Here is a 19,705-nt window from a genome sequence, read left to right as displayed (position 1 = left end):
TATAAATATATCTACAATGGATTTATTTCTACGTCATCATATATATCCATATTCATATTTTATTTCAGCCTCATATTTTATTCACACGTTTGTCAAATGGTTTACTGGCAGACTCAAGATGGCAGACATCTATCACATTTATCACATTTTAGATCTCAAATGTAAATCAGGCTAAAGTATTTTGGGCGTTTGGAATTGATTTGGAACAAGACATGATAGGCAATGCATCCCAAATGGCAACCTATTCTCTACACAGTGCAAGGTATGGGGCTGATGGACCAAAGTAATAGTACACTATAAAGGGTTCCATTCGGGCAGGGACCATGGTGTAGTGCAGTAGTCACAATAGATTCATAATGATAGCTTTTCCAACTGGCAGGAGTATTCTTGGGCCAGGCCTATGCAATAACTGTTAAATTGGATGTCTAAAGACTAATATTTACCAGACAATTGTGAATAAATGTAGAGCCTATCATAGGCCTATATCAGGGTTGGGGACTAATGGGTCGGTTACATGTAATCTGATTACAAAATTGGTAACTGTAATCAGTTACATTACCAGCAAAAATATTGTAATCAGATTAAAGACACTTTTGAAAAACTAGATTATTACTTCTTGGATTATGTTTAAATTCAGAAAGGATGTTAGCTAAATAAATTACATCATGACACCTTTCTGTTTTCTCAATGACATTCAATTCAGCATTGAAAAAAGGCGGACATTTAAGTTTGTTCTAACTGAGCGAGTCTGACCACAAGTCATAAACCACTAGGATGACACACCAAATGATGACCACCAATCAGAGACCACTATGATGACACACCAAATGATGACCACCAATCAGAGACCACTATGATGACACACCAAATGATGACCACCAATCAGAGACCACTATGATGACACATCAAATGATGACCACCAATCAGAGACCACTATGATGACACACCAAATGATGACCACCAATCAGAGACCACTATGATGACACATCAAATGATGACCACCAATCAGAGACCACTATGATGACACACCAAATGCATTTGATGGATCATTTTTGTCTTCTTCTATTGCCTCTTAAGGGGAAAGTAATCCAAAAGTAACTGAAAGCAATCCAATTATGTTACTGAGTTTGGGTAATCCAAAATGTACATTATTGACAACAATTTTGGACAGGTAACTAGTGAGTTTTAACAGATTACAGTAAAGGAACCAACCCAACCCTGTCCTATATACATAGGGTTGCACAATTTCAGGATGTGTAACCAAAATTCCCAGGTTTTCCCGAAATCCTAGTTGGAGGATTCCAGATGTGCTGCTTATTCCCTCCTGATTCCAGATGTCCTGCTTATTCCCTCCTGATTCCAGATGTGCTGCTTATTCCCTCCTGATTCCAGATGTCCTGCTTATTCCCTCCTGATTCCAGATGTGCTGCTTATTCCCTCCTGATTCCAGATGTGCTGCTTATTCCCTCCTGATTCCAGATGTGCTGCTTATTCCCTCCTGATTCCAGATGTCCTGCTTATTCCCTCCTGATTCCAGATGTGCTGCTTATTCCCTCCTGATTCCAGATGTGCTGCTAATTCCCTCCTGATTCCAGATGTCCTTTTTATTCCCTCCTGATTCCAGATGTGCTGCTTATTCCCTCCTGATTCCAGATGTGCTGCTAATTCCCTCCTGATTCCAGATGTCCTGCTTATTCCCTCCTGATTCCAGATGTGCTGCTTATTCCCTCCTGATTCCAGATGTCCTGCTTATTCCCTCCTGATTCCAGATGTCCTGCTAATTCCCTCCTGATTCCAGATGTCCTGCTTATTCCCTCCTGATTCCAGATGTGCTGCTTATTCCCTCCTGATTCCAGATGTCCTGCTTATTCCCTCCTGATTCCAGATGTGCTGCTTATTCCCTCCTGATTCCAGATGTGCTGCTTATTCCCTCCTGATTCCAGATGTGCTGCTTATTCCCTCCTGATTCCAGATGTGCTGCTTATTCCCTCCTGATTCCAGATGTCCTGCTTATTCCCTCCTGATTCCAGATGTGCTGCTTATTCCCTCCTGATTCCAGATGTCCTGCTTATTCCCTCCTGATTCCAGATGTCCTGCTTATTCCCTCCTGATTCCAGATGTGCTGCTTATTCCCTCCTGATTCCAGATGTCCTGCTTATTCCCTCCTGATTCCGGGAGTCTTCCAACCGGGGTTTCTGGAAAACTTGGGTCTTTTGTAAAAGTTACCAGTATTTTGCAATATCTTTAAAGTGAAAGGTTTTTTCGAGAGCTAGTACACGTCTTCAGGTGTCAAGCTAAGTTATTCATCCAACAGCCTTGGTTCCTGTCTTCCCAGGTCCGTGGCCCAGGTCCGTGGCACTCTTCCTGACCACCTGACCACACACACCGTCCCAATGCCACCATGCCCATCATCAGCAACGCTAACCATGACTTCACCAACTACTCGGTCAGCAGCGACAACAGCAGCCTGGACCGCTTCTTCACAGAGATCCCAGAGACAGAGACAGTCAAGGGAGTGTACTATCAGCGCGCCCAGCTGCACCGCAACAACCCCGACGGGGCCTGGCCATCTATCGACCACACCCTGCAGGTACTACTACTACTACAGCTACTACTACTACTAGTAGTACTACTGCTACTACTACTACTACTACTACTACTACTATTAGTACTACTGATACTACTACTACTACTACAGCTACTACTACTACTAGTAGTACTACTGCTACTACTACTACTACTACTACTATTAGTACTACTGATACTACTACTACTACTACAGCTACTACTACTACTAGTAGTACTACTGCTACTACTACTACTACTACTACTACTATTAGTACTACTGCTACTACTACTACTACTACTACAGCTACTACTACTACTACTACTAGTACTACTGCTACTACTACTATTATTAGTACTACTACTACTACTACTACTACTATTAGTACTAGTGCTACTACTACTACTACTACTACTACTACTACTACTACTACTACTATTACTACTACTACTACTACTACTACAGCTACTGCTACTACTATTAGTACTACTGCTACTACTACTACTATTAGTACTACTGCTACTACTACTACTACTATTAGTACTACTGCTACTACTACTACTACTACTACTACTACAGCTACTACTACTAGTAGTACTACTGCTACTACTACTACTATTAGTACTACTGCTACTACTACTACTACTACTACTACTACTACTACTACTACTACTACTATTAGTACTACTGCTACTACTACTACTACTACTACTACTACTACTACTACTACTACTACTACTACTACTATTAGTACTACTGCTACTACTACAACTACAGCTACTACTACTACTATTAGTACTACTGCTACTACTACTACTACTATTCCTACTACTAATACTACCACTACTGCTATTACCGCTTCTACTACTACCACTGCTACTACTACTACTACCACTACTACTACTACTATTCCTACTACTACTACTACCACTGCTACTTCTACTGCTACTACCACTGCTACTACTACTATCACTGCTACCACTATTACTACTACTACTACTACTACCACTGCTACTACTGCTACTATTTCTGCTTCTACTAATTGTACTACTACAACTAATAGTAATAGTAATATAACAAATAACAATACCAATGATATCAATAATATTAACAGTACTAATACTATAATAATATACTAATAATAACACTAATGATACTAATAATATAATAATAGTAATAATACAATTATAATAACAATATTTGAATAATAATAATAGTAATATAATAATACTACTAGTAATAATATAATAATAATAGTAATAATAATATTATAATAATACTAGTAATATGATAATACTACCAGTAATAATAATAATAATAATAATAATATAATAATAATAGTAATATAATAGTAATATTAAAATAATAATAGTAAAAATATAATATAATAATAATAGTAATATAATAATATAATGATAATAATAGTAATATAATAATATAATGATAATAATAGTAATATAATAATATAATACAATAATAATAGTAATATAATAATATAATGATAATAATAGTAATATAATAATATAATACAATAATAATAGTAATATAATAATATAATACAATAATAGTAGTAATATAATAATATAATATAATAATAGTAATATAATAATATAATACAATAATAGTAGTAATATAATAATATAATGATAATAATAGTAATATAATAATATAATGATAATAATAGTAGTAATATAATAATATAATACAATAATAGTAGTAATATAATAATATAATGATAATAATAGTAGTAATATAATAATATAATACAATAATAGTAGTAATATAATAATATAATGATAATAATAGTAATATAATAATATAATGATAATAATAGTAATATAATAATATAATGATAATAATAGTAATAATAGTAGTAATATAATACAATAATAATAGTAATATAATAATATAATGATAATAATAGTAATAATAGTAGTAATATAATACAATAATAATAGTAATATAATAATATAATACAATAATAATAGTAATAATAGTAATAATATAATACAATAATAATAGTAATATAATAATATAATGATAATAATAGTAATTATAGTAATAATATAATACAATAATAATAGTAATATAATAATATAATGATAATAATAGTAATATAATAATATAATGATAGTAGTAATATAATAATGTAATAATAATTTAATAATAATAATACTAGTAATATAATAATAATATAATAATATAATAACATAGTAATAATAATAGTAATAATAATAACAATAAGAATATAATACTAATAATAGTAATATAATAAGAATAATAGTAATAATACAATTATAATAATATAGTAATAATAATATAATAATATAGTAATAATAATATAATAGTAATACAATATAATAATAATAATAATATAATAATAACATTATATTATATTACATTTAGAAGATGCCTTTATCCAAAGCAACTCAGTCATTTTTGACATATAGAAACATGAATGTAATAACATGTATTCAATAGTTATGAAGCTCATATTGACTAACTGTCAAGGGAATTAAATAATTCCTCTATGTACTCATTAATTAAAATCAATCTGTCTATTTCTAAGTATTTGTAAGATACTTATTAACATAAAATAGACAGGGCACATAAAAATGTGATAATTTATTAATTTATTAAAATTAGATAATAGTATTTATTCTCTTTATTCTTTATTCTAACCATAAACAACAGTTTATATACAAAATATGACGTCATTGGTTACAGAATAAATCTCCTCCTCTTAACCAAGATAAAACAGGTTTGAAAGTTAATTCCAACTCACCAGCGCACACACGTGACACACAATATCAGTTATTCTCCTGAAGGCTCACTATAATTTATTACCACTTTAGCAGACAACTCAAGATAATGGAAGACCTAAAAAGTTACTCACTGCCTTATCTAAACATCTCAGGGCTAAGTTGGGTCAGTTCAACCATAGTTTAACGACCCTTTTTGCTTACTTTATAACCCACAGCACAAATCTCTCTGACTAAGTTGGAATGGTGTTTATTATGTTTTAATTCCTCCTTGTTCATACCACATAATCCCTTCCTTATGAATTAATATTATTAATCAGAAATAATAATAACACAGTGCAGAGTTCAATTAGTTATAGTTTTACCAAAATGTAGACATTGTTTTAGTCATTATTCATAAAATTCCTAACACTAACTTAATCAATAAAACCGGATATATTTTCTGTACTCTGTTATCCAGGCCTTGATCAACGTGGGTGGTAACCGCTACACGTTCCCCTGGACCACCCTGGAGCAGTTCCCTCTCACCCGGCTTGGGCGGCTGCGTCTCTGCTCCAGCCCCGAGGACATCGCCAGGCTCTGTGACGACTACGATGAGACCCAGAGGGAGTACTTTTTCGACCGGAGCCCCACAGCGTTCCGGGTCGTCTTGAACTTCCTGGCGGCCGGGAAGCTCCGCCTCCTGCGGGAGCTGTGTGCCGTGTCACTGCACGATGAGCTGGACTACTGGGGGGTCGACCCCGCCTACATGGAACGCTGCTGCCGCCGGCGCATGTTGACACGAGTCGAGGAGGTACATTGTTTCTGTAAAGTGTTTCTTTGTTTATTTAACGTTTATTTCACATTTATCTGACTGTTTTTCAAGGGGAACCTGGTCTAGAAGACGGCTCCATTTATTGGGACATTTATGTGAAGTTGCCTTTATAACTAAGGCTCGATTGTGATTTTGATTGTGGTTTTGATTGTGGTTTTGATTGTGATTTTGATTGTTATTTTGATTGTTATTTTGATTGTGATCTTGATTGTGAACTTGACTGTGATTTTGATTGTTATTTTGATTGTGATCTTGATTGTGATCTTGATTGTGAACTTGACTGTGATTTTGATTGTGATATTGACTGTGATTTTGATTGTGATCTTAATTGCGATTTTGATTGCGATCTTGATTGTGATCTTGCCTGTGATCTTGACTGTGATTTTGATTGTGATCTTGATTGTGATCTTGACCGTGATCTTGACTGTGATTTTGATTGTGATCTTAATTGTGATTTTGATTGTGATCTTGACCGTGATCTTGACTGTGATTTTGACTGTGATCTTGACTGTGATCTTGATTGGGATCTTGACTGTGATTTCGATTGTGATCTTGACTGTGATTTCGATTGTGATCTTGACTGTGATTTCGATTGTGATCTTGACTGTGATTTCGATTGTGATCTTGACTGTGATCTCGATTGCGATTTTGATTGTGATTTTGATTGCGATCTTGATTGCGATTTTGATTGTGCTCATGATTGTGATCTCGATTGTTATCTTGATTGTTATTTTGATTGTGATCTTGACTGTGATCTCGACTGTGATTTTGATTGAGGTGGCGGAGCGTGAGCGTAAGGAGGAGGAGTGGAGACAGAGGAGGATGAAGCTACAGAGGCTCCCCCTGTTGGCTGAGACGGAGACGGGCTACCGCAGGCTGATGAGCAGGTAGAAACAGCAGGGTTAAACACGAGGTACAGATCTCGGATCAGCTTCCCCTCCTCCAATCCTAACCTTAACCATTACTGGGGAAAATGACAAACTGACCCAGGATCAGCATCTTCACCCAAGTACATGTATAACAGTGGTCACATGGGCTGTATAACCGTGGTCACATGCTCTGTATAACAGTGGTCACATGGTCTGTATAACAGTGGTCACATGGTCTGTATAACAGTGGTCACATGGTCTGTATAACAGTGGTCACATGGTCTGTATAACAGTGGTCACATGGTCTGTATAACAGTGGTCACATGGTCTGTATAACAGTGGTCACATGGTCTGTATAACAGTGGTCACATGGTCTGTATAACAGTGGTCACATGGTCTGTATAACGGTGGTCACACGGTCTGTATAACAGTGGTCACATGCTCTGTATAACAGTGGTCACATGCTCTGTATAACAGTGGTCACATGGTCTGTATAACAGTGGTCACACGGTCTGTATAACAGTGGTCACATGGTCTGTATAACAGTGGTCACATCCTCTGTATAACAGTGGTCACATGGTCTGTATAACAGTGGTCACATGGTCTGTATAACAGTGGTCACACGCTCTGTATAACAGTGGTCACATGGTCTGTATAACAGTGGTCACACGCTCTGTATAACAGTGGTCACACGCTCTGTATAACAGTGGTCACATGGTCTGTATAACAGTGGTCACATCCTCTGTATAACAGTGGTCACATGGTCTGTATAACAGTGGTCACACAGTCTGTATAACAGTGGTCACATGGTCTGTATAACAGTGGTCACATGGTCTGTATAACAGTGGTCACATGCTCTGTATAACAGTGGTCACATGGTCTGTATAACAGTGGTCACATGGTCTGTATAACAGTGGTCACACGGTCTGTATAACAGTGGTCACATGGTCTGTATAACAGTGGTCACACAGTCTGTATAACAGTGGTCACATGCTCTGTATAACAGTGGTCACATGGTCTGTATAACAGTGGTCACATGCTCTGTATAACAGTGGTCACATGCTCAAAGACTGACGAGGGACAGAGGGCTTTCTTTCTCTTGTTGTTTGTTCAGGAGACAAACTGAGAAGACGTAACACAGTTCCCTATCAGTCAATGCACTGATCTGGCGAGCACGATCCCAATAGCTGTGTCCTTCCTTCAGAGAACAGTAGTTATACTCATAACTTTACGTTATGTCTTCATGAATTTGTAAGACAACAGGATCTGTAAACAAGATCTCCAACAAAAAGGGTAAAAAAATATGATTTTTTTCTAACTCACAGGTTGAGAGAGGTGGTGGAGAACCCCCACTCTGGCTTGGCAGGGAAGATGTTTGCCTGCTTCTCTGTGATCATGGTAGCTGTGACAGTCATCAGCCTCTGTATCAGCACCATGCCGGATCTACGCCAAGAGGAGAGCAACGTAAGTGGAACATAACCACTGAGCTAAAGCCCAGGGCTTAGCTTGGGGGAGCTAATACAAGTCTTCCGGGTGCAAGGAACCTACTAAAATATGCAATGTCCTTCTTAAACCAAGCTTTGTTGGGGGAAAAAAGGGTACATTTCTCGGCAATTGTAGTTTGTTTCAGTCTCCATGTCTTTTCCCCATATCTAAATGCTATTACAACCACTCTTCATCTTAATAATTTATTTATCTTTCTTCTCTCTGTCTGTCTCTCTCTCTCTCACTCTCTCTCCCTATTCTCTCTCTCTCCCTATTCTCGCTCTGTCTCTCTGTCTCTCTGTCTCTCTGTCTCTCTGTCTCTCTGTCTCTCTGTCTCTCTGTCTCTCTGTCTCTCTGTCTCTCTGTCTCTCTGTCTCTCTGTGTCTCTGTGTCTCTGTCTCTGTCTCTCTGTCTCAATTCAATTCAATTCAATTCAAGGGGCTTTATTGGCATGGGAAACATGTGTTAACATTGCCAAAGCAAATGAGGTAGACAATACACAAAAGTGAAACAAACAAAACGAATTAACAGTAAACATTACACATACAGAAGTTTCAAAACAATAAAGACATTATGAGTGTCATATTAAATATATACAGTGTTGTAACAATGTACAAATGGTTAAAGCACAGTTAAAATAAGTAAGCATAAATATGGGTTGTATTTACAATGGTCTCTCTGTCTCTCTGTGTCCCTCTGTCTCTCTCTGTCACTCTGTCACTCTGTCTCTGTCTCTGTCTCTCTCTGACACTCTCCCTGTCTGTCTGTCTGTCTGTCTGTCTGTCTGTCTGTCTGTCTGTCTGTCTGTCTGTCTGTCTGTCTGTCTGTCTGTCTGCCTGCCTGCCTGTCTGTCTGTCTGTCTGTCTGTCTGTCTGTCTGTCTGTCTGTCTGTCTGTCTGTCTGTCTGTCTGTCTGTCTCTCTCTCTCTCTCTCTCTGTCTCTCTCTCTCTCTCTCTCTCTCTCTCTCCCTATTCTCTCTCCCCTCTCCCGCTCTCCCCTCTCCCTCTCTCCCTCTTCGTCTCCAGGGCGAGTGTTCCCAGAAGTGTCGTAACATGTTTGTTGTGGAGACGGTCTGCGTAGCGTGGTTCTCCTTGGAGTTCCTGCTGCGGTTCCTCCATGCTCCATCCAAACTAGAATTTGCCCGCGGGCCCCTGAACATCATTGATGCCGTGGCCATCCTACCCTACTACATCTCTCTGGTGGTGGTGGAAAACAACACGACTCTGGAGGATGGCAGTGCAGGGGCAGGTGGAACAAACATATTCATTATCATATTTTTGGGGGGGTGAACAATTGTTTTGTATGAATTCACTTTATTAATACACTCAATGAGAATTATAGTAGGATAATCTGGACAACAGTGTTATAATGGGGTTAGCTATAGCTAGGCTAGTGTAGCGCACCAGTGTTATAATGGTGTTAGCTATAGCTAGGCTAGTGTAGCACAACGGTGTTATAATGGGGTTAGCTATAGCTAGCTAGGTTAGTGTAGCACAACAGTGTTATAATGGGGTTAGCTATAGCTAGTTAGGTTAGTGTGGCACAACAGTGTTATAATGGGGTTAGCTATAGCTAGCTAGGCTAGAGTAGCACAACAGTGTTATAATGGGGTTAGCTATAGCTAGCTAGGCTAGAGTAGCACAACAGTGTTATAATAGGGTTAGCTATAGCTAGGATAGTGTAGCACAACGGTGTTATAATGGGGTTAGCTATAGCTAGCTAGGTTAGTGTGGCACGACAGTGTTATAATTACATTTACATTTAAGTCATTTAGCAGACACTCTTATCCAGAGCGACTTACAAATTGGTGCATTCACCTAATGACATAATGGGGTTAGCTATAGCTAGCTAGGCTAGTGTAGCACAACAGTGTTATAATGGGGTTAGCTATAGCTAGCTAGGTTAGTGTGGCACAACAGTGTTATAATGGTGTTAGCTATAGCTAGGCTAGTGTAGCACAACAGTGTTATAATGGTGTTAGCTATAGCTAGGCTAGTGTAACGGATGTGAAATGGCTAGCTAGTTAGCGGGTACGCGCTAGTAGCGTTTCAATCAGTTACGTCACTTGCTCTGAAACCTAGAAGTAGTGTTGCGCCTTGCTCTGCAAGGGCCATGGCTTTTGTGGAGCGATGGGTAACGACGCTTCGTGGGTGACTGTTGTTGATGTGTGCAGAGGGTCCCTGGTTCGCGCCCGTGTCGGGGCGAGGGGACGTACTAAAGTTATACTGTTACATTGATGCTGTTGACCCGGATCACTGGTTGCTGCGGAAAAGGAGGAGGTTGAAAGGGGGGTGAGTGTAACGGATGTGAAATGGCTAGCTAGTTAGCGGGTACGCACTACTAGCGTTTCAATCAGTTACGTCACTTGCTCTGAAACCTAGAAGTAGTGTTGCACCTTGCTCTGCAAGGGCCGCGGCCTTTGTGGAGCGATGGGTAACGATGCTTCGTGGGCGACTGTTGTTGATGTGTGCAGAAGGTCCCTGGTTCGCGCCCGTGTCGGGGCGAGGGGACGGTTTAAAGTTATACTGTTACACTAGTGTAGCACAACAGTGTTATAATGGGGTTAGCTATAGCTAGGCTAGTGTGGCACAACAGTGTTATAATGGGGTTAGCTATAGCTAGCTAGGTTAGTGTGGCACAACAGTGTTATAATGGTGTTAGCTATAGCTAGGCTAATGTAGCACAACGGTGTTATAATGGTGTTAGCTATAGCTAGGCTAGTGTAGCACAACGGTGTTATAATGGTGTTAGCTATAGCTAGGCTAATGTAGCACAACAGTGTTATAATGGTGTTATCTATAGCTAGGCTAATGTAGCACAACGGTGTTATAATGGTGTTAGCTATAGCTAGGCTAGTGTAGCACAACAGTGTTATAATGGTGTTAGCTATAGCTAGGCTAATGTAGCACAACGGTGTTATAATGGTGTTAGCTATAGCTAGGCTAGTGTAGCACAACAGTGTTATAATGGTGTTAGCTATAGCTAGGCTAATGTAGCACAACGGTGTTATAATGGTGTTAGCTATAGCTAGGTTAGTGTAGCACAACAGTGTTATAATGGTGTTAGCTATAGCTAGGCTAATGTAGCACAACGGTGTTATAATGGTGTTAGCTATAGCTAGGTTAGTGTAGCACAACAGTGTTATAATGGTGTTAGCTATAGCTAGCTAGGCTAGTGTAGCACAACAGTGTTATAATGGGGTTAGCTATAGCTAGCTAGGCTAGTGTAGCACAACAGTGTTATAATGGTGTTAGCTATAGCTAGGCTAGTGTAGCACAACGGTGTTATAATGGGGTTAGCTATAGCTAGCTAGGCTAGTGTGGCACAACAGTGTTAGAATGGTGTTAGCTATAGCTAGCTAGGTTAGTGTGGCACAACAGTGTTATAATGGGGTTAGCTATAGCTAGCTAGGCTAGTGTAGCACAACAGTGTTATAATGGTGTTAGCTATAGCTAGGTTAGTGTAGCACAACGGTGTTATAATGGTGTTAGCTATAGCTAGGTTAGTGTAGCACAACAGTGTTAGAATGGTGTTAGCTATAGCTAGGCTAGTGTGGCACAACGGTGATATAATGGGGTTAGCTATAGCTAGCTAGGCTAGTGTGGCACAACAGTGTTATTTTTTTATTTAACCTTTATTTAACCAGGTAGGCTAGTTGAGTAGTTCTCATTTGCAACTGCGACCTGGCCAAGATAAAGCATAACAATTCGACACATACAACAACACAGAGTTACACATGGAGTAAACAAAACATACAGTCAATAATACAGTAGAAAAATAAGTCTATATACAATGAGGTGAGATAAGGGAGGTAAAGGCAAAGAAAAGGCCATGGTGGCGAAGTAAATACAATATTTAGATCCTGTAGGAAGGGATCTGTCCAGGAGAAGGTGATCAGTAGAGTCAGGTGTGTTAGATCCTGTAGGAAGGGATCTGTCCAGGAGAAGGTGATCAGTAGCTTCAGGTGTGTTAGATCCTGTAGGAAGGGATCTGTCCAGGAGAAGGTGATCAGTAGAATCAGGTGTGTTAGATCCTGTAGGAAGGGATCTGTCCAGGAGAAGGTGATCAGTAGAGTCAGGTGTGTTAGATCCTGTAGGAAGGGATCTGTCCAGGAGAAGGTGATCAGTAGAGTCAGGTGTGTTAGATCCTGTAGGAAGGGATCTGTCCAGGAGAAGGTGATCAGTAGAGTCAGGTGTGTTAGATCCTGTAGGAGGGGATCTGTCCAGGAGAAGGTGATCAGTAGAGTCAGGTGTGTTAGATCCTGTAGGAGGGGATCTGTCCAGGAGAAGGTGATCAGTAGAGTCAGGTGTGTTAGATCCTGTAGGAGGGGATCTGTCCAGAAGAAGGTGATCAGTAGAGTCAGGTGTGTTAGATCCTGTAGGAAGGGATCTGTCCAGGAGAAGGTGATCAGTAGAATCAGGTGTGTTAGATCCTGTAGGAGGGGATCTGTCCAGGAGAAGGTGATCAGTAGAGTCAGGTGTGTTAGATCCTGTAGGAAGGGATCTGTCCAGGAGAAGGTGATCAGTAGAGTCAGGTGTAGGAAGGGATCTGTCCAGGAGAATGGTTGGCAAGCCCTGAAATAGAAACTACTGTATATTGCATTAACTATTCAACCTATTTCTGGATTTTAACAACCTACCATATTAAGCAACATTGTGTACTTTCACCTCTGTTCCCCAGGTAGGGGGTACCTGGACAAGCTGGGTCTGGTCCTGCGTCTAATGCGTGCATTACGTATCCTGTACGTGATGCGGCTGGCGCGCCACTCCCTGGGCCTCCAGACCCTGGGCCTGACCATGCAGCGAAGCACCCAAGAGTTCAGCCTCCTCCTGCTCTTCATCACCGTCGGCATGGCCCTCTTCTCTCCCATGGTGCACCTGGCCGAGAGCGAGCTGGCGCCCAACGCCGCCACCGCGCCCCAGCACAGCTTCAGCAGCATCCCAGCTTCCTATTGGTGGGCCATCATCTCCATGACGACCGTGGGCTACGGGGACATGGTGCCGAGGAGCATCCCGGGTCAGGTGGTTGCGCTGAGCAGCATCCTGAGTGGAATTCTCATCATGGCGTTTCCTGCTACTTCCATCTTCCACATGTTCTCCAGGAGCTACCAGGAGCTGAAGCTGGAGCACGAGAGGCTGTGGAAGGAGGAGACGGGGGCCGCTCTGGCCGCCGACAACCTGGAGAACAGGAGGGAAAGGGAGGCGGAGAGGGAGGCGGAAGTAGAGGTGAAGGCGGAAGCTGTCGCGGAAACGGACAGCTACTGGCCCAGACGCCGAGACTTTGTGGAGTCTCTGTGCCAGTCCCTTGGAGGAGGGAACGGAGGGATGACAGAGGGGCAGCAGGCTACGCTCCCGGCTGGGGGGAACAGAGAGATGACAGAGGGGCAGCAGGCTACGCTCCCGGCTGCAGCATTCTGATCTGAAGAAGGATACCAGACCTGATGCTTACTCCGACACTGTAAAAAGTGGGATGACACTGTTGTTCGTCTGAATTGCTTTTTCTGATTGGTATAATAGAAAATTAGGCTTTGGTTCGTTCAACTTGTTCTATGCTATTTGTCTGAAATCAAATAACACATTTGAGAGATCAGTTTTCTTATTTTTTCAATATTGTCTCATCGCTGCAAATCCCCAACGGGCTCGGGAGAGGCGAAGGTGGAGTCATGCTTCCTCCGAAACATGACCCGCCAAACCACGATTCTTAACACCCGCCCGTTTAACCCAGAATGCAGCCACACCAATGTGTTAGAGGAAACACCGTTCAACTGACGTCCAGGGTCAGCCTGCAGGCACCCGGCCCACCACAAGGAGTCGCAAGAGCGCTATGAGCCAAGTAAAGCCCCACCGGCCAAACTCTCCCCTAACCCGGACGACGCTGGGCCAATTGTGCGCTGTCCTATGGTACTCCTGGCCACGGCCGGTTGCGGCACAGCCCAGTCAGCCTTAGACCACTGCTCCACTCGGCCCGGGATTTTTTTAATTGAATGAAATCGATATTCTTATTGCATAGTGGTGGGTGCAATGTAGCGGTGGCAGCCTATCAGAGAAGTTGTAGCCATGGCCTAATGGGGGGGCATGGTTTTCAGTTTGTTAATTTTGGCCACCCGTGAGAATGAATGTCATTCTAGGTAATGTGTTCTGTTTTTAAACGTTTATATGTTCACTGCCATCACTGAAGCTGAAATGATATCTGCGTAAGTACTGTGACACTAAAGAGCCTGGAAGAGTTCCCGTTGACGAGATGGACACCATTTGGTTACGATATTATATATATATACTGGTTACGGTAACCAGTAAATGTGAAAGTCTTATATAAAGAGAGTGTTTGGAGTCATTATTTCATGTTATGGAACCAACTAAATATGTCGAGTAGCCCTTTACACTCGTACCTGTATATGAATTCAAAATGGCAGATTTGGAAACTGATAAGCGCCTAAATGGGAATGCAGTGGCTGTACAGTAACATGCTATACATGACGTCAGAGCTCAGTGGCTGTACAGTAACACGCTATACATGACGTCAGAGCTCAGTGGCTGTACAGTAACATGCTATACATGACGTCAGAGCTCAGTGGCTGTACAGTAACACGCTATACATGACGTCAGAGCTCAGTGGCTGTACAGTAACATGCTATACATGACGTCAGAGCTCAGTGGCTGTACAGTAACATGCTATACATGACGTCAGAGCTCAGTGGCTGTACAGTAACACGCTACACATGACGTCAGAGCTCAGTGTCTGTACAGTAACACGCTATAGATGACGTCAGAGCTCAGTGGCTGTACAGTAACATGCTATACATGACGTCAGAGCTCAGTGGCTGTACAGTAACACGCTATACATGATGTCAGAGCTCAGTGTCTGTAAAGTAACACGCTATACATGACGTCAGAGCTCAGTGGCTGTACAGTAACATGCTATACATGACGTCAGAGCTCAGTGGCTGTACAGTAACATGCTATACATGACGTCAGAGCTCAGTGGCTGTACAGTAACACGCTATACATGATGTCAGAGCTCAGTGTCTGTACAGTAACATGCTATAGATGACGTCAGAGCTCAGTGGCTGTACAGTAACACGCTATACATGACGTCAGAGCTCAGTGGCTGTACAGTAACACGCTATACATGACGTCAGAGCTCAGTGGCTGTACAGTAACACGCTACACATGACGTCAGAGCTCAGTGGCTGTACAGTAACACGCTATACATGACGTCAGAGCTCAGTGGCTGTACAGTAACATGCTATACATGACGTCAGAGCTCAGTGACTGTACAGTAACACGCTATACATGACGTCAGAGCTCAGTGGCTGTACAGTAACATGCTATACATGACGTCAGAGCTCAGTGACTGTACAGTAACACGCTATACATGACGTCAGAGCTCAGTGGCTGTACAGTAACATGCTATACATGACGTCAGAGCTCAGGGTCTGTACAGTAACATGCTATACATGACGTCAGAGCTCAGTGGCTGTACAGTAACACGCTATACATGACGTCAGAGCTCAGTGGCTGTACAGTAACACGCTACACATGACGTCAGAGCTCAGTGGCTGTACAGTAACACGCTATACATGACGTCAGAGCTCAGTGTCTGTACAGTAACATGCTATACATGATGTCAGAGCTCAGTGTCTGTACAGTAACATGCTATACATCGTCAGAGCTCAGTGGCTGTACAGTAACACGCTATACATGACGTCAAAGCGCAGGGTCTCTTCTGAACAGATCTGTTTTTGACTGACAGCTGTTCTGAAATTGAGCACCGCACGCGACAAGAAGTGGCCCCCATCCCTCCTACTAATTGGGCAACTTTTACCATTTTTCTGTTTTGTCTGAGTGAGGGAAATGCTGTAAATTTCGAGGACTCTATATATTTTTTAAGATTAGCCATTGAGGATTAGAATAAATACCGCTTCGCCCGTCATTCAAGTAAACCAAACACCCGTGACTCAAAATGTGTACTTCACATTTCCATATCATAGAACTCATGTCATATACAGTTGTCAACGTTTATGATCACTATGTTTGTTGTACAGTTACCAGATGACATGGGGTTATACCCTGGGTTGTCCTGAACACAATGAGCCTGTTTGATGTATTGTGAAGATTTGCTGCAGACCACGCATCTGAATGCACATCTGAATCCTTTCTATGCCACCAAAATTATGTATTTTTAGAAAAATTTAAAAATATGTATTTTTATTGAACTAGGCAAAGTCAGTTAAGAAAAATGTCTTATTTTCAATGACGGCCTAGGAACAGGGTATAACTGCCTTGTTCAGGGTTAGAACGACAGATTTTTACCTTGGGGATTCGATCCAGCAAACTTTCGGTTACTGCCCAACGCTCTAACCACTAGGCTACCTACCGCTCCACTGGAAGCCAAACACTGTAACATCGTATTTTATAATTTAGCTAGTCATGTTGGCAATAGAACAAGCTTTGAAATGATGCCCACCTGACCCAGATTCCAAATATAATGAACCGTTTTGTGATTGCGTAAACAACAACAGTAATTGTATAAAGGCAATGACGCAGGGCTGAGTTCCAAAGACAACAACTACAAGTTGGCTTGCTCTACTTCCTCAACGGCACAGCTAGGAGACCTCAAAAAGCACTTTACAGATGAAAACTCTTCTTTGACTCATAAAAGTCTATTGATATTACTTAGGAACTGTGTACAGTTTGAAGAGGTGTGTGGCCACTTGGAAACACTAAGTTAGACCTCTCACTCAAACCCTTGTCATTTTTTTAGTCTTATGTTGCACCTACCCACATTTTTACAAGAATATTCTTATCGTCATGTTACTGAATGTATCCAGAGTATTCTCAGATTTCGTTGTCAACACATGCTGCGAAAAGTACAGTAAATGTAAAATGTACATAAAATCAAGTGTAATATTTGGATTCAGTCTTGTGTCAGATTAACTGTTGTGTCCCCACCTTTTAGTCTAATCATTTCCCCATAATCTCTACTGTTCCCTTTTAGTTTCTACCGTGAGTTTCCCTATTTCTTCTGTGGGAACCATTTCAATTTAGCGCTATCCATATAGGAAAATTCCCACGAGTGTAAAGGGGTTAAAAGGAAATGTATTTACTTGAATGCAACCCAATTAAACATAGTGAAAAATCTACTTGGTACAACATGAAAAAATGGGTTGTATATATATATATATATATATCACTGTTTTTTTTATCTCCTTGATGCAATTTTCACAAGTGTGTGGTACATTTTCACAACTCTGACATGTTGACCACACCGCTCACGTCACAAAATAAATGTACACATACATGTTCTCAATCATTGCACACATGCTGCTCGCGTGCGCCAATGAGCGACTGCGTAGCCAGGCGCTAAAATTGAACTTGGTTCTACTTGTGACGCTTAATTAATGCACTGAAGTCCGGGCTCTCCCATCTCCTCATTGTATTTTAGGAGTATATACCCACGTGGGTGATTGAAAGATGAACTGACGTCCATACTCCAGTCCTTTTCGTTGTGGTAATGCACCTTAGAGTTGGTTGCCAACCGCCATATAAAGACCAAAGAAGAAGAAGCCTGAAGGAGGAGAGATCACTAGAAACAAACTCTGTTTACCCTTTTATGTGTGGATTAATTGTCAGAGTAGAGGACCTTGTGCATTTCAGGTAAAATAACAACCCAATGTTTACATCCCAGGATAAATTAGCTAGCAACAGCAAGCTAGCTAGCTGAATTGCCATAAATGTTTAATGCTTTTCGACCTCTCCCCAAATTAATATAATTGGTTCAGAGCTCGTTTTGACATTTCAACGTGCAAGTCCTGATCTCGTCTGGTGTGGGGGGGGCAAAATCAATGCTCTGGCCAGCATGTTAGTACAAAACTCAAAACAGATCATCAAAAAGACAAATCATACAGTCACTTTTTTTCACTGAACTTAATCAGTGTTTTCTAGAAATGCATGTTTCATATTGCAATACAATGCTCGTATAAAGTAATTGTCTTTCGCAATGCAATGCTCACATTACTGTTGATATGGTTCCCTCATTTGTTAAAAGACATTTTACTATTACTTAATCCGACTGCTCTTAATTGATGATCACAAATGTTTGGTAAACCTGTAGATTTGACCGTTTTGTCTACTACAGATCATGAGAACTACATGATGAAAATGTATGTCTGTAAAGTATAAACTTAAAAAGTACGATATTTACTTCAATGTTCTACTATGACGATGATTATTATGATTTTACTTCACAGTAAATAAATAAAAAATCGGATATACTCTATGTAACAAAATAAAATCTAAGTTTATTGGTCACGTACACAGATTAGCAGATGTTACAGCAGGTGCAGCGAAATGCTTGTGTGTAACAGTCCTGACCTGTTTTATGTTGTTTTTATGTGTTTATGGTCAGGGCGTTAGTTTTGGGTGGGCAGTCTATGTTATTTGTTTCTATGTTGGTTTTGGTTTGCCTGGTATGGCTCTTGATTAGAGGCAGGTGGTTTGCGTTTTCCTCTAATCAAGAGTCATATTTAGGTAGGGCATTCTCACTGTTTGTTTGTGGGTGATTGTCTCCTGTGTCAGTATGTATGTTCGTACCACACTGGACTGTAGCGTTTGTTTGTTTCGTTTCGTTTCGATGTCGTCTGTTTCCTGTACGTAAGTTTATGTTTAGTTATGTAAGTTTATGTTCAGGTCTCGTCAACGTCGTTTTGTTATTTTGTAGTTTTGAAAGTGTTTTGTTTCGTTTCGTGTTACCATCTTTATCGTTGTTATAATAAAGATGGCTTATTTCCCAAATGCTGCGTATTGGTCTGAAGATCCTTCTCTCCTCACCTCATCCGAGGATGAGGAGAGCACAAGCCGTTACAGAATCACCCACCACGCTAAGACCAAGCGGCAAGGGAAAATTAAACGGAGTAAGGGACAGGAGAGAAAGGAGCAATGGACATGGGATGATGTTTTGGACGGAAAGGGTTGCTACACTTGGGAGGAGATCCTGGCTGGGAGGGATCGCCTCCCATGGGAACAGGTGGAGGCACTGAGGAGAGCAGAGGCTACCGGGGAGAGGAACCGGAGCTATGAAGGAACGCGTCTGGCACGGAAGCCGAAAAAGCCCGTAAGTAATTCCCAAAAATTTCTTGGGGGGGGGCTAAGAGGTAGTGGGCCAAGGGCAGGTAGGAGACCTGCGCCCACTTCCCAGGCTTACCGTGGAG

At 40.9% G+C, this 19,705-nt stretch overlaps 1 protein-coding gene across 1 annotated transcript; it reads left to right on the top strand.

The window, feature by feature from the left end:
- The first annotated feature begins 2,340 nt into the window (after nt 1–2,340).
- On the top strand, nt 2,341–19,289 carry LOC129846379 (potassium voltage-gated channel subfamily G member 4-like). The gene is made up of 6 exons (XM_055914311.1): nt 2,341–2,590; nt 5,789–6,121; nt 6,920–7,029; nt 8,337–8,475; nt 9,522–9,744; nt 13,177–19,289. The coding sequence occupies exons 1-6, from the start codon at nt 2,402–2,404 to the stop codon at nt 13,911–13,913; spliced, it is 1,731 nt and encodes a 576-aa protein (XP_055770286.1). The 5' UTR covers nt 2,341–2,401; the 3' UTR covers nt 13,914–19,289.
- Nucleotides 19,290–19,705: the final 416 nt, after the last annotated feature.

This window comes from Salvelinus fontinalis, unplaced genomic scaffold, assembly GCF_029448725.1.
Source record: "Salvelinus fontinalis isolate EN_2023a unplaced genomic scaffold, ASM2944872v1 scaffold_0511, whole genome shotgun sequence".
NCBI classification, from domain to species: domain Eukaryota; kingdom Metazoa; phylum Chordata; class Actinopteri; order Salmoniformes; family Salmonidae; genus Salvelinus; species Salvelinus fontinalis.
The sequence above is the reverse complement of the archived record's forward strand: the minus strand, read 5'-3'. Positions and strand labels throughout refer to the sequence as shown.

Bases quoted from the DNA above. Each gene is read 5' to 3' on its own strand.
- LOC129846379 (XM_055914311.1), top strand. From the start codon at position 2,402: ATGCCCATCATCAGCAACGCTAACCATGACTTCACCAACTACTCGGTC. The intron at 2,591-5,788 runs GTACTACTACTA...TCTGTTATCCAG, and splicing joins CTATCGACCACACCCTGCAG to GCCTTGATCAACGTGGGTGG. The intron at 8,476-9,521 runs GTAAGTGGAACA...CTTCGTCTCCAG, and splicing joins TACGCCAAGAGGAGAGCAAC to GGCGAGTGTTCCCAGAAGTG.